Source organism: Panulirus ornatus, chromosome 4, assembly GCF_036320965.1.
Source record: "Panulirus ornatus isolate Po-2019 chromosome 4, ASM3632096v1, whole genome shotgun sequence".
Taxonomy (NCBI): Eukaryota; Metazoa; Arthropoda; class Malacostraca; order Decapoda; family Palinuridae; genus Panulirus; species Panulirus ornatus.
In genome coordinates this window covers 8,802,323-8,816,923 of record NC_092227.1, presented here as the reverse complement: position 1 = coordinate 8,816,923, position 14,601 = coordinate 8,802,323, and the positions used below count along the sequence as shown (strand labels likewise).

The window sequence follows — 14,601 nt, the reverse complement described above, 5'->3', positions numbered from 1 at the left end:
TATGATCAACCCGTGATTATAATACAGCACTATGATCAACCCGTGATTATAATACAGCACTATGATCAACCCGTGATTATAATACAGCACTATGATCAACCCGTGATTATAATACAGCACTATGATCAACCCGTGATTATAATACAGCACTATGATCAACCCGTGATTATAATACAGCACTATGATCAACCCGTGATTATAATACAGCACTATGATCAACCCGTGATTATAATACAGCACTATGATCAACCCGTGATTATAATACAGCACTATGATCAACCCGTGATTATAATACAGCACTATGATCAACCCGTGATTATAATACAGCACTATGATCAACCCGTGATTAGCATACGATTTCAAAATACCATGACCTAAAATCCCCTCGTACATTTCGCACAGAAACTTTTCTTTTTTTTTTTTCTTTTTCGACTCAGTCATGAGATTGAGTTTTGTTGTTTATTTTCTCTCCTCCTGCACCACAGTAGTTTCTCATGCGTCCCTCGTTGCTTCCACCACAGGTGGATGGAGTGTTGAGTAGCCTGGAGTGCGGTTTTCCCTCCATTAATGAATACGTTTTTTTTAAGAGGTGTGTATTTAATGAGAGTGTTGTAACTCGTGTGTTTGTGTGTGTGTGTGTGTGTGTGTGTGTGTGTGTGTGTGATCCTCGCATGTATATATCGTGAATGAGCATATAATATATATATATATATATATATATATATATATATATATATATATATATATATATAATGTGTGCAGGTGGGTATCCATATTAGTGTATGTGGGTACCCACATGAGTGTTCTTGAAAATGCATTAGCCCGTGGTTGCATGTCTAGTTGTGTGTGTGTGTGTGCACGCGCGCCTCTGTGTGTGCGAGTATGTATGTGAGTGTGATCACCTATATGTACAGCACAGGGAAGCGCTTTTACACACATGGGTCCCTCGTCTGTTGTGTAAGCGTTGCGTTTGTAATTAGAACTACCAATTTGGAGTGTACTGAGAGGGAGTTGTACAATCAAGTGGCCCCATCTGTGTGTGTGTGTGTGTGTGTGTGTTGTGTGTGCGTGCGTGCGTGCGTGTGTGTGTGTGTGTGTGTTTATGTGTGTGTCGACATCTAAAATGAATACGTGCGCTTGTACATGTCCGTGTGTGTGTGTGTGCGTGTCAGTGTTTGACTGTGTTCTTGTACGTGGGTATTTTCTCTGTTGTGTATGTTTGTGTTTCTGGGTGATCGAAAGGACCCAAAGTGCATGGCAGAAGCCGAGGACACATTGTCTAGGGCAATGGGGTTTGTTGTAGGCCACTGGGTGTGTTGGAAACCATACTTTTCTTGAGGGCCATGGGTGGTGTGGTGAGGGTCGTGTGTGTGTGTGTGTGTGTGTGTGTTGAGTGCCCTGGGTGTGTTGAGGGCCGAGGGTGTGTCGAGGGACGTGGGTGTATCGAGGGCCCTGGATGAATTGAGGACGGGTGAGTGCCCTGGGTGTGTTTTACAGGGTCCTGGGTGTGTTGAGTGCCCTGGGTGTGGCGAGGGACGTGTGAGTGCCCTGGGCGTGCACTGCGGGACGTGTGAGGGCCCTGGGTGTGTGGCGAGGGACGTGTGAGGGCCCTGGGTGTGTGGCGAGGGACGTGTGAGGGCCCTGGGTGTGTGGCGAGGGACGTGTGAGGGCCCTGTATGTGTACTGCGGGACGTGTGAGGGCCCTGGGTGTGTGGCGAAGGACGTGTGAGGGCCCTGTATGTGTACTGCGGGACGTGTGAGGGCCCTGGGCGTGCACTGCGGGAAACACAGGGTAGCTCGTCACTCACCAGGTTTGGCTGGGGTCATACTCTGGCCAGTAGGTGTATCGGTCGCCACACTGTAGCATGGGCAGCGGCCGCCTCTCCCGCTCCTTCTTGGGCTGCAGCTGCTGCTGCTGCTGCTGCATGGGCGGCGGGTGAATCATGTGGTTCATGAAGGACTTGGTAGTTCTCCCCTGTGGACGGGGGGAGGCTGCAGCCCCGGCCCCAGGGGTGGGCAACAGCTTCGGCCCCAGCCTGGGGTTGGGCGACCCTCCAGGGCGGTGGTGGTGGTGATGATGATGGTGGTGTTGCTGGACATTGGGCGAGGTCGTCGTCGTAGTGACCTCTGGGGCACCACCGCTGCTGTTCTCCCGGCCGAAGGGGAACCTCTTGGGCGAGAGTGTGAGGCTGGTGACGCTGCTCGTGACTCCGGCCACGACTTGCTGCAGCGAGTTGAGGAAACTCATGTTGACGGAGCGACACCTCCTCCCTCGCGCGTGTTTTTCCCCACACACACAGACACACACACACACACCCCCCCGCTCAAGGGGATAGACAAACCTTTGGAGGATTCTTGAGGGACACCTTCAAGATATATGTATATTATATATTTCCTTCCCCTCCCCCTCCCTCAATGCCTCCCCCAGGGAGCCTTGGCACCCGTGATCACGCTCCCCGGCACTGTCGCCACGCTCCCGGGGCACTGTCGTCACGCTCCCTGGCACTGGTCCTCACTCTCCCCAGGGTCTACTGCACTCCCACATGTGACTCGTGTAGTGCGTCCAGCGTCACATGTCCTCCACCTGTTGTCTCACTTGGCCCGTAAGAGAGAGAGAGACACACACACACACACACACACACAACACCACCACTCCACACCCCACACACCACACACCACACACCTCCCTCCCTCTCTCTCTCTATCTCTCTCTTGCCACCGGTACACTTCCCGACGGTGAGGATCTCCAGAATGCCAAATACACTCGGAGGTTGTCACTGCTTCTGGAGGAGGAGGAGGAGGAGGAATCACTGGCGGAAGCAGGGGAGGCTGGGCATCATGACTAGTGTGTGGGAAGATAGACGTTCGCGTTGCGGCGGCCGAGCCAACACTGGCTGCCGTCTACACAGTGTCTCACCTGTGAGGACCACGCACATACGCAAGCGTAACCCCAAGGCTGCCAACACCAACCACCCACCACACATCACCACACCCGCAACAACTTCCCATTGCCTGGTGTGAGGGTTTATGTATCCAGGTGGTACATCGAGTGGCAGGGCTGTCATATATATGAACATGGCACCAAATAAACACCTGCCGTATCTGTTAATTAGACTCAATAGCCTTTTTTTTTTCTTTTTTTCTCGGCTAAAATCCTCAAAGAGTATGTTATTCAAGCAGAAGTTAAATGAGCGTTGATCCTACCGGCTATATATTCTTCTGCTCAAACTACATTTATTTTTTTTTTTTTCACGGTCCATTTTTAACCTCTGGTGTAGGAAAACATTTGAATGATTATATTTTAGTTCGGTATTAACGAATAGAACTGTTCGGCAAAGACATAATCAGTGTGTAATGCTACTTCCCATGGCTATGTGCAGTGTGTGCTAGTCCCTGTGTTTGTCTTGCTATTTCTGTGTGTGTGTGTGTGTGTGTGTGTGTGTGTGTGATGCATGAGGGCTTACAGAACTGTGAGTAATTGTGTGTGTGTTGTGTGTGTGTGTGTGTGTGTGTGTGTGTGTGTGTGCGTGTGTGTGTGTGTGTGTGTGTGTGGGCTTGTCTCTCTGGTGTGGGCGTGTCCCTATCTGCATGAAGGATGCCTCGGTGATATATGTATGTAGGTGACTCTAAATGTGTGTGTTTAATATGTCATTGCCCCCCCCCTCCTCCCACACACACACACACACACACACACACACACACACACACACACAGCGCCCTCCATAGAGCGTTTAGTCCCATCTTTCTGATCAACATATTTTCCAGGATAGAGTCTAGTCTCGCCTCTATTTTCCAAGATAAAGTCTCGTCTCACCTCTATTTTCCAGGTTAGAGTCTTGTCTCACCTCTATTTCCCAGGTCAGAGTTTCGTCTCACCTCTATTTCCCAGGATAGAGTCTCATGTCACCTCTGTTTTCCAGGATAGAGTCTCATCTCACTTCTATTTCCCAGGATAGAGTCTTGTCTCACTTCTATTTCCCAAGACAGTCTCGTCTCACCTCTATTTTCCAAGATAGAGTCTTGTCTCACCTCTATTTACCGGGATAGAGTCTTATCTCATCTCTATTTCTAAAGACAGAGTCTCATCTCGCCTCTATTTCCCAGGATAGAGCCTCGTCTCACTTCTATTTCCCACTCAGCACTCTAGGATAGTGTCTGATCACACCTCCTCCCTGTTCAGTGCAATGCCTCGGAGGGATCACCCACTCACCTCCCTCTGTTTGTTCGCCTGTTGGCGTTCTGTTTCGCTGGCGAACGAAGGTAATGAATGACTCGAAAGTGACTGAAGTGAGTTTGGTTGTGGGGGTTAGTTAAGACTGAATGTTACTAAGCATTTACCAGGTCTGTTGTAGTCTAGTAACCAACGCAACACTGCGGTCTGGGATTTTCTCTGTGTACACAGAGACATAACAACAGAGGAGGTGTCTTTGTATACGAAACCTCAGATTTGCTAAGTGCCTCGTTCTGTGTTAAGATGTGTGTCTACAAAGTAATGAGATTATGAGTTAGTGTCTGTGAATGCAAGATGATGTGCTTGTATGAATGTGCCTATTTAGATTTAAGCTGTGAGTGTTTGTATGAGCGTGTGTGTGTGTGTGTGTGTGTGTGTGTGTGTGTGTGTGTGTGTGTGTGTGGGTGGGTGGGTATTTCTTTCCATCGATGTACATGAATGTCTGTTCTGATATGTTTGAATCGATGTAGTCTTTGAGTTTTGTCTGTACGAACCTATAATGTATGTCTTAAATTGTAATATGTGGCTCAGGTCGTCTCCTCGTTGCGTCTACGGTCGTATAGATCGTCCCGTTGTCGTGGCTGCGATCCGATCTTCATGGTCGTCCCGTTGTTGTAGTCGTGATCTTCATGGTCGTCCCGTTGTCGTAGTTGTGATCTTCAGGGTCGTCCCGCTGTCGCAGTCGCTGTGGCTCGTGGTCGTCTTGCTGTCGTGGTCGCTGTCTCCATGGTCGTCTCGCTGTCGCAGTCGCTATCTTCATGGTCATCTCGCCATCATGTTCCTGTTCTCATGGATGCGTCGTTGTCTTGACAGTCGTCGTGACCTGTTATCTCGCGAACCCTATGGTCGTCTCGTCGTCTCCATCCACGTATTACAGGGTCGTCTCGTCGTCGTGTCGCAGGCTTCGTGGTTATCGCGCGCTCTCGCCGTTTTCATGAAGAAGAAAGATAAGAGAGATAAGAGACACTCCCTAATCTCTCTCGTTTTCTATGAAATAGATTAATATCACGTGAGGTTTACAACTAGTATATGAACTTCGCATATATGAAACCCCCGGGTGTGGCTTCAGAGAGATATACACTTTTGAGAGAAACGCCAGAAATAAACGTATAAACGACAGCGTTAACGGGGACACAAGAGGCTAATGTGCAGTAACGGGGAATCAGTGATAGCTTAGATAAATACTGAGCGGAATGACATTGTTTTGTCAAGTTAAATATTTTTTTTTTTCCTCAGACAACCCAATGCGGCCTCCTGTTGTCTGTCTTTCTCATGTAAATTCACGTAAATGTTCATTCTTTCTCTTACCAGACAAGAGAGGTTGTCGCGACGCATGTTGCACTAGGGATATAACGAAAGGTGACGTAGGTGAGAATTATCGTATGGGTATCATAAGAACGGATAACCGGATGAGACGACAGATGTAGTAAATGTCTTTTAAACCAAAGATTATCGTGTTGGTGGTTTATTTTCCTATTGCTCAGCTGGAGACGTTTCTAAGACAGACGGGGAAAAAGAGAGAGAGAGAGAGAGAGAGAGAGAGAGAGAGTGTGTGTGTGTGTGTGTGTGTGTGTGTGTGTGTGTGTGTGTGTGTGTGTGTGTGTGTGTGTGAGTGTGTGTGTGTCGGCCAGACACGAGACATATACAACGAATGGGAAAAGTGACCACTAAAAAGAGAGAATGAGAGAAAGAGATTAAGGAGAGAGAGAGAGAGAGAGAGAGAGAGAGAGAGAGAGAGAGAGAGAGAGAGAGAGAGAGAGAGAGAGAGAGAGAGAGAGAGAGAGAGAGAGTCTTTGTGTCCTCGAAGTTTTCGTAACACACCATTCACTTTCCCCAGTGTAGGTAGGACGTTTTTTGCTCCTCGTACGTCTATAGTGCAAGATGTATACATATCGTGTATGGCCGCCACGCCAATGGATGATGAAATGATCGCAGGGTTCATTGATGTTCTGCAGCCACTTACGATGGTTTCTTTTTAGTTTTTACTGTATGGCCACAGCGCGTTCATGACCCCGTGTATGGCCACGAGACTCCATGTCTCATTCTGAGCTACGCTGGTGGTGTCCCGCCTCCCTCACTCATGCCACACCGTTCATGTCCTTTGGATGATCAGAAAGCTCCTGTTTCTTCTGTGGCCATAAAGTTCTTATACACTGCGTGGGGAGGGCAAAGTTCCCGTTTCCCAGTGCGACCCCCAGTGTTGGCGTTCCCTGTGTGGCCACAAAAAGAAGTTCGTGTTCCCCAGTGTGGCCACAAAAAGTTCGTGTTCCCCAGTGTGGCCACAAAAACTTCGTGTTCCCCAGTGTGGCCACAAACTCCACTGTTCCCTGGATGGCTCCCCCCAAAGGCTTCATGTTTTCCCCGTGTAGCCACAAGGTTTATGTCCCGTATGTGGGCCAACAAAGGCCATGTTCCCCGTGGGCGTAGAAAAGTTCACTTCCCAGCCTCTGTTACGACACAGAGGAAATATCTGATGGGGCAACAGTGTCAAAGAAGTGGCCTTGTATTAAGGATCCGACAGAGTGCCATGGTTTATTTTTTGCGAGAATGCTTGGCAGGGGAAGGTTTAGTGAGGCAAGCTGGATATTGGGGTATTGATTCATGGTCCTTACACACGTCTGGAATTTGATGAAAATGAAATTCTTTCTCAAGAGGAATGCGTTCCGTTAGTAATAATGATGGATGACGCAGTGAAGGAGATAATGATGTCTATTTAGATAATGCTCAAGAATTTGCATATGCAAATCACCGTATCGTAAAACGCTTCGAGCGCCCCCTCTGGAGTCTTTCCCGGTAATGCTGGAATTAAGTCTTTCCCAGTAATGCTGGAGGTAAGAGTGACCGTGGTTTTGATGTGGAGTGATCAGTGTGGTTCTTGGTGATATAAATGAGGTGGGAGGTCGTGCAATCGACACTGATTTTACTCATAAGTGAAGTAACGATGGAATGATGATGAAGAGAGAGGCAGGATCATAATGGTCTTAGTTGTAATGGAATTGGTCATAGAGATGAATGGTCTCTGCTCGAGTGATGAGTAATAAGATTAAGGGAGTAATATATACTAACCCTATACAGTTCTCTTCGATGTGATTAATTGTTTGTGGGGTTTAGATTAAAAGGTGTTCTTTGAAAAGACATTATTGCTACTGAAGGTCAAAAAAAAAAAGTGAAACGGTGTTTTACGATGAAAATCACAGAGGTGAGTTTCGTAGCTTTGCTGATTTACTAAGTACCTGTACAGAGGGCTAGCATTTCTTGCCTTGGTGTGGCGAGGTATTGTAAGGGTGCGATAACTTATCGACGTTGTGAGATAAGACGACTATGGTGAGATCAAGGATTTTCTCCATAAATCATTCATTCTAGATATTAGATTATTCTCTCGTCTTTATAGCATTCGAAAGTGTGTAACTCCAGAAAGAAAATGCAAAGAACTTTGAAATGGAGAGAGAAACTAGGTGACTTATACCATGTGTTTATCCTAGTTGAGAATTTATATCGTTGTCCTGACCTCCTATGAATCACACGGGGACCATTATCTTAATCTTGGGTCACTACGTAAAAAACTCTGCATCACATACACATCAAACCTGACACACGGCAGTTTCCTAGCATCTAAACAACTCAGATGAAGCGGTGTTGCCCGACTCCGCTTGCATGACGTTACAAGTGCAAGTGAAAAGTCTGTATCATTTGTCAGTTCCTAAGGAGAGTACAAGTCTCGCTTCATGCTTCAAAGGCATGCGTCCTGTCCTTTCCTACTGATTGGAGCGCAGCTTTGGAGCTGCAGGATCCAATAGGAGAAAAAGTGTCCAAGGGTAATGCCAAGGACCCTTTGAAAAAAGGAGACCCATGGTAATTATGAACAGATGGGTAATTATGGATATAATCTTGGAGACCCATGGTAATTATGAACAGATGGGTAATTATGGATATAATCTTGGAGACCCATGGTAATTATGAACAGATGGGTAATTATGGATGTAATCTTGGAGACCCATGGTAATTATGAACAGATGGGTAATTATGGATATAATCTTGGAGACCCATGGTAATTAGGAGCAGATGGGTAATTATGGATATAATCTTGGAGACCCATGGTAATTAGGAGCAAATGGGTAATTATGGATATGATCTTGGAGACCCATGGTAATTATGAACAGATGGGTAATTATGGATATGATCTTGGAGACCCATGGTAATTATGAACAGATGGGTAATTATGGATATAATCTTGGAGACCCATGGTAATTAGGAGCAGATGGGTAATTATGGATATAATCTTGGAGACCCATGGTAATTAGGAGCAAATGGGTAATTATGGATATAATCTTGGAGACCCATGGTAATTAGGAGCAGATGGGTAATTATGGATATAATCTTGGAGACCCATGGTAATTAGGAGCAAATGGGTAATTATGGATATAATCTTGGAGACCCATGGTAATTAGGAGCAAATGGGTAATTATGGATATGATCTTCAGCAAGCCTAGAACACTACTATCACAACACACCATCAGTTCATATAACCATCAATTACCATCTTCACAACCCTCATCACCACCATCACCCACGGTGGGTGTGGGGGGTCACTCGATCTCTCCCCCCAATCCCACCCACAAATGACTAATCAAGTCCAGTATTGTCCGCCTCCCTCCCCACACCTCCCCACACCACCACACCCACACCACTGGTGAAAACATGGAATGATGACATCCCACGTATGATGTAGACCCCCCCACAAACCCCCTCCTCCCCTCCCCCTCTCCTCCCCCACCCTCCCCCCCTCCCTCCCTCCCCCTCCCCTACCCAGACCTGATTTCTAAATAACCTTTTTTTTTTTTTTTTTTTTTTCAAACCTGGAAAATAAATGGGTCAGAAAAACTTCAAATGCTGATGATTAATGACAACTGCCAATAGTGAAAATAAGAGCTCAAAACGAGGGAAGGGGAAACACCAGTTGGGTTCGTCTGATTGTGGAGAAGCAATGATTTTGTTTCGCGATTTGGTCATATATATATATATATATATATATATATATATATATATATATATATATATATATATATATAATATATATATATATATATTTCATATGTGGCGGGGTGGCGATGGGAATGAATAAAAGCAGATAGTATGAATTATGTACATGTGTATATATGTATATGTCTGTGTGTGTATTTATATATGTATACGTTGAGATGTATAGGTATGTATATTTGCGTGTGTGGACGTGTATATATATACATGTGTATGTGGGTGGGATGGGCCATTCTTTCGTCTGTTTCCTTGCTTGCGCTACCTTGCTAACGCAGGAGACAGCGACAAAGCAAAATAATAATAATAATAATAATATATATATATATATATATATATATATATATATATATATATATATATATATATATATATATATATATATATATAAACTTACTATGATACATTATTTATACCTAATATTGCAAACATGTTAGGTCAAACTTCTTCGAGTTGAATACAGGCCATATAACCCTTAAGGAACTGGTAGGTAAGAGAGTTTCGAAAGCCCCCCTACAAAATAAAGAAAACAACAATAGAAAAAAGAAAACCAGATTGTTGCCATGTCGGTGCAACAAAGAAACTTTAAGGGGGAATAAAGTTTTTCCCTTGTGTGAACTGGGACTGGGTGGGTGGCTGGTGATGTCTGTGTCCTGTTTCGTTACTCTCTCTCTCTCTCTCTATCTCTGTGTGTGTGTGTATATATATATATATATATATATTTATACACACACACAATGCTGAATTCCGACTGGTCGAGGCTACACCACGCGTGAAAAGTGACCTTTGGCGGGACTGCATCAGCAGCGTCAGTTGACGAAACACACCACAGACTCGTCAAAGAAATTTCGCTTCAAGGAACCCCATCCTTCCCCTGGTAGTGAGTATAGAGCGCAGACGTGGAGGTGAAGGAGCCTCTAGGAAAAGGATCCTGGGGCAACAAAGAAACCCCTTTAGAAAGAGGTCGTGTCTCCATTATATATATATATGTGTGGAAGTCGAGAACATTATCTCGGAAAGCAAAAGTGGGTATGTTTGAAGGAATAGTGGTTCCAACAATGTTGTATGGTTGCGAGGCGTGGGCTGTGGATAGAGATGTGCGCAGGAGGATGGATGTGCTGGAAATGAGATGTTTGAGGACAATGTGTGGTGTGAGGTGGTTTGAGCGAGTGAGTAACGTAAGGGTAAGAGAGATGTGTGGAAATAAAAAGAGCGTGGTTGAGAGAGCAGAAGAGGGTGTTTTGAAATGGTTTGGGCACATGGAGAGAATGAGTGAGGAAAGATTGACCAAGAGGATATATGTGTCGGAGGTGGAGGGAACGAGGAGAAGAGGGAGACCAAATTGGAGGTGGAAAGATGGAGTGAAAAAGATTTTGTGTGATCGGGGCCTGAACATGCAGGAGGGTGAAAGGAGGGCAAGGAATAGAGTGAATTGGAGCGATGTGGTATACAGGGGTTGACGTGCTGTCAGTGGATTGAATCAAGGCATGTGAAGCGTCTGGGGTAAACCATGGAAAGCTGTGTAGGTATGTATATTTGCGTGTGTGGACGTATGTACATGTGTATGGGGGGGGGGGGGGTTGGGCCATTTCTTTCGTCTGTTTCCTTGCGCTACCTCGCAAACGCGGGAGACAGCGACAAAGTATAAAAAAAAAAAAAAAAAAAAAAAAAAAAAAAAAAAAAAAAAAAAAAAAAAAATATATATATATATATATATATATATATATATATATATATATATATATATATATATATATATATTTGTGTGTGTGTGTGTGTGTGAGAGAGAGAGAGAGAGAGAGAGAGAGAGAGAGAGAGAGAGAGAGAGAGAGAGAGAGAGAGAGAGAGAGAGAGAGATTCAGAGGATGATGGCATGTACACAGCATCAGATTAGGGAGGAGCAGTGTACTTTCTGCAATAGTAGAGGATGTGTGGATCAGGTATTTGCTTCGAGGAACGTGTTCGAGAAATACTTAAAGAAACAGATGGATTTGTAAGTAGCGTTTATGGATCAAGAGAAGGCATATGATAGGGTTGACAAAGATGCCTTGTGGAAGGTTTTGAGAACATAGGGTGTGGGAGGAAAGCTGCTAAAAGAATTGAGAAGTTTTCATCAAAGATGTGAAGCATATGTACGAGTAGGAAGAGAGGAGAGTGATTGGTTCCCAGTGAAGTCGGTCTGCGGTAGGGGTGTGTTATGTCCTCATGGTTGATTAATTTGTTTATGGATGGAATGGTGAGGGAGGTAAATGTGAGTGTCTTAGAGAGAGGGGCGACCATGCATTCTGTGGGGGACGAGAAGACCTGGGAAGTGAGTCAGTTGTTGTTTGCTGATGATACAGCACTGGTGGCAGATTCGAGTGAGAAACTGCAGAAGTTGGTGACTGAGTTTGGAAGATTGAGCGGAGGGAGGAAGTTGAGAGTAAATGTGAATAAAAGCAAGGTTATTAGGTTTAGCAGGGTTGAGGGAGAGGTTAGATGGGGTATGAGTCTGAACGGAGAAAAAATGGAGGAAGTGAAATGTATTAGATACCTGGGAGCGAGCGGAAACAGAGGATAAGGATCTGTCATTTGAGTCCATTGCACATGACAGTTAAAATATGGATGTGGGCGAATGTGGTCGTTCTTCATCTGTTTCTGGCGCTCCCTCGCTAACGCGAGAAATGGCAATGAAGTATGAAATATACACACACACACAAATATATATATATATATATATATATATATATATATATATATATATATATATATATATATATATATATATATGACTAAACCATTTATACAAACTTCACTTGTATTCTCTTGTCGAATTTGTTACACTTCCATGAATTTCAAAAAGTCAGAGACAAAAATGTGACTTTTTAGCATACAAACTTTATAGAGAAAAAAAAAAAAGAAAAATCCCAGGAAACTTTCATTTTTACAGCGCAGCAGGGAAGCCGTTCTAAATTCTCAGGACATACCAACATACTACAGGGAATATCGATTCGTTGATGCCTTACAAATGCTAACGACTGTATCATGCACTTTCACCCTCTATGCTTATAATAATAATAGTTGGATGTCTTCTTCCTCGTTTTTCTTTTTCTTTTTATCTCGCACTACGTCAGTGGCAAAACAGAACTTCATAAGTTCCTCGAACTGTAAGTCCTGATGGCAGACCTGGGTAGAAATGACTTCTTCAAACTTCCTTCGGACAACTTCAGCGTGTACGGAGACGTCTATCATCGAAACTCGTCTCCTTGGTTCATCTATAGAGAACTTCTCAACCATCACTCAAACCTACAGCCAGAGGAGTTTGATTGTAAATAGAAAAGAATTTAATGATAATAATGTTAGGTTCTACTTTTAGTCTCATAGTTCCTTGTTACTAATACTCTATAAAACTGTCACTACACAGACACACACGTAGGTAAATATATATATATATATATATATATATATGCAAGAGTCCTGGAAAGAGGGGCAAGTATGAAGTCTGTTGGGGATGAGAGAGCTTGGGAAGTGAGTCAGTTGTTGTTCGCTGATGATACAGCGCTGGTGGCTGATTCATGTGAGAAACTGCAGAAGCTGGTGACTGAGTTTGGTAAAGTGTGTGGAAGAAGAAAGTTGAGAGTAAATGTGAATAAGAGCAAGGTTATTAGGTACAGTAGGGGTGAGGGTCAAGTCAATTGGGAGGTGAGTTTGAATGGAGAAAAACTGGAGGAAGTGAAGTGTTTTAGATATCTGGGAGTGGATCTGTCAGCGGATGGAACCATGGAAGCGGAAGTGGATCATAGGGTGGGGGAGGGGGCGAAAATTTTGGGAGCCTTGAAAAATGTGTGGAAGTCGAGAACATTATCTCGGAAAGCAAAAATGGGTATGTTTGAGGGAATAGTGGTTCCAACAATGTTGTATGGTTGCGAGGCGTGGGCTATGGATAGAGATGTGCGCAGGAGGATGGATGTGCTGGAAATGAGATGTTTGAGGACAATGTGTGGTGTGAGGTGGTTTGATCGAGTAAGTAACGTAAGGGTAAGAGAGATGTGTGGAAATAAAAAGAGCGTGGTTGAGAGAGCAGAAGAGGGTGTTTTGAAATGGTTTGGGCACATGGAGAGAATGAGTGAGGAGAGATTGACCAAGAGGATATATGTGTCGGAGGTGGAGGGAACGAGGAGAAGAGGGAGACCAAATTGGAGGTGGAAAGATGGAGTGAAAAAGATTTTGTGTGATCGGGGCCTGAACATGCAGGAGGGTGAAAGGAGGGCAAGAAATAGAGTGAATTGGAGTCATGTGGTATACAGGGGTTGACGTGCTGTCAGTGGATTGAAGCAAGGCATGTGAAGCGTCTGGGGTAAACCATGGAAAGCTGTGTAGGTATGTATATTTGCGTGTGTGGACGTGTGTATGTACATGTGTATGGGGGGGGGGGGGGCCATTTCTTTCGTCTGTTTCCTTGCGCTACCTCGCAAACGCGGGAGACAGCGACAAAGTATAAAAAAAAAAAAAAAAAAAAAAAAAAAAAATATATATATATATATATATATATATATATATATATATATATATATATATATATATATATTACATTGGAGGCTCCACTCACAGACAAAAGGCAAAATCAAGACCGGGCCTTAATTGTAACACAGAGAGGTTAAAAGAGAGAAAGAGAAGACAAGGAAAAGTACTCACGAATTTCGGAGGAAGTGGAAAAATCTAGCTTTTAGAATGTTCCTGGTCATAGTTCTCGGAAAAGATGTGAGAGGGTTGACAGTTCCAAAGCTTCGAGGTGTAGGGAATGAAACAGGTACCAAAACGGCCCACCCTTGAATTGCCAACGGCCGTACAGTAATCATGTGACGGGGCAGATTGCCGAGTATTGCACTGTCTAGCTAGTGGTGGGGGGGCACACAGGCAGCCAGCTCTCAGGAGCAAAAACCAAAGTAATACCTATAAAAGAGGGAAAGTGAACCAACATTGCGTCGTAGGGCAAGGGGGTCAAGTTTATAAATAGGAGAGTTTTCGACTCAACAATGTACACTATACATGTATACTTCCCATCATATTCTTTCTTTCCTTTCGCCTTCCTTTTCATATAGTCCTTCTTCACCACCTTCTTTTCTCTCCTATCCATCCCTCGCTTCTCCTCTCTCTCTCTCTCTCTCTCTCTCTCTCTCTCTCTCTCTCTCTCTCTCTCTCTCTCTCTATCTATCTATCTATCTCTCTCTCTCTCTCTGTTTTCCTCTCTCTCTCTCTCTCTCTCTCTCTCTCTCTCTCTCTCTCTCTCTCTCTCTCTCTCTCTCTCTCTCTCTCTCTATCTATCTACCTATCTATCTATCTCTCTCTATCTATCT

At 44.4% G+C, this 14,601-nt stretch overlaps 1 protein-coding gene across 5 annotated transcripts in view; it reads right to left on the bottom strand.

Annotated features, from left to right (window-relative positions):
• Nucleotides 1–2,896, bottom strand: part of LOC139765626 (BAI1-associated protein 3-like) — a 463,094-nt gene extending 460,198 nt beyond the window's left edge. For all 5 annotated transcript variants that reach the window (XR_011716708.1, XM_071693318.1, XM_071693310.1 and 2 more), the window contains exon 1: nt 1,809–2,896. Coding sequence is in view for 4 of the 5 variants with exons in the window: in XM_071693318.1 (XP_071549419.1) it covers nt 1,809–2,248 (440 nt within the window). In the remaining variant the exon portion in view is untranslated. The remainder of the gene's footprint in view (nt 1–1,808) is intronic.
• Nucleotides 2,897–14,601: the final 11,705 nt, after the last annotated feature.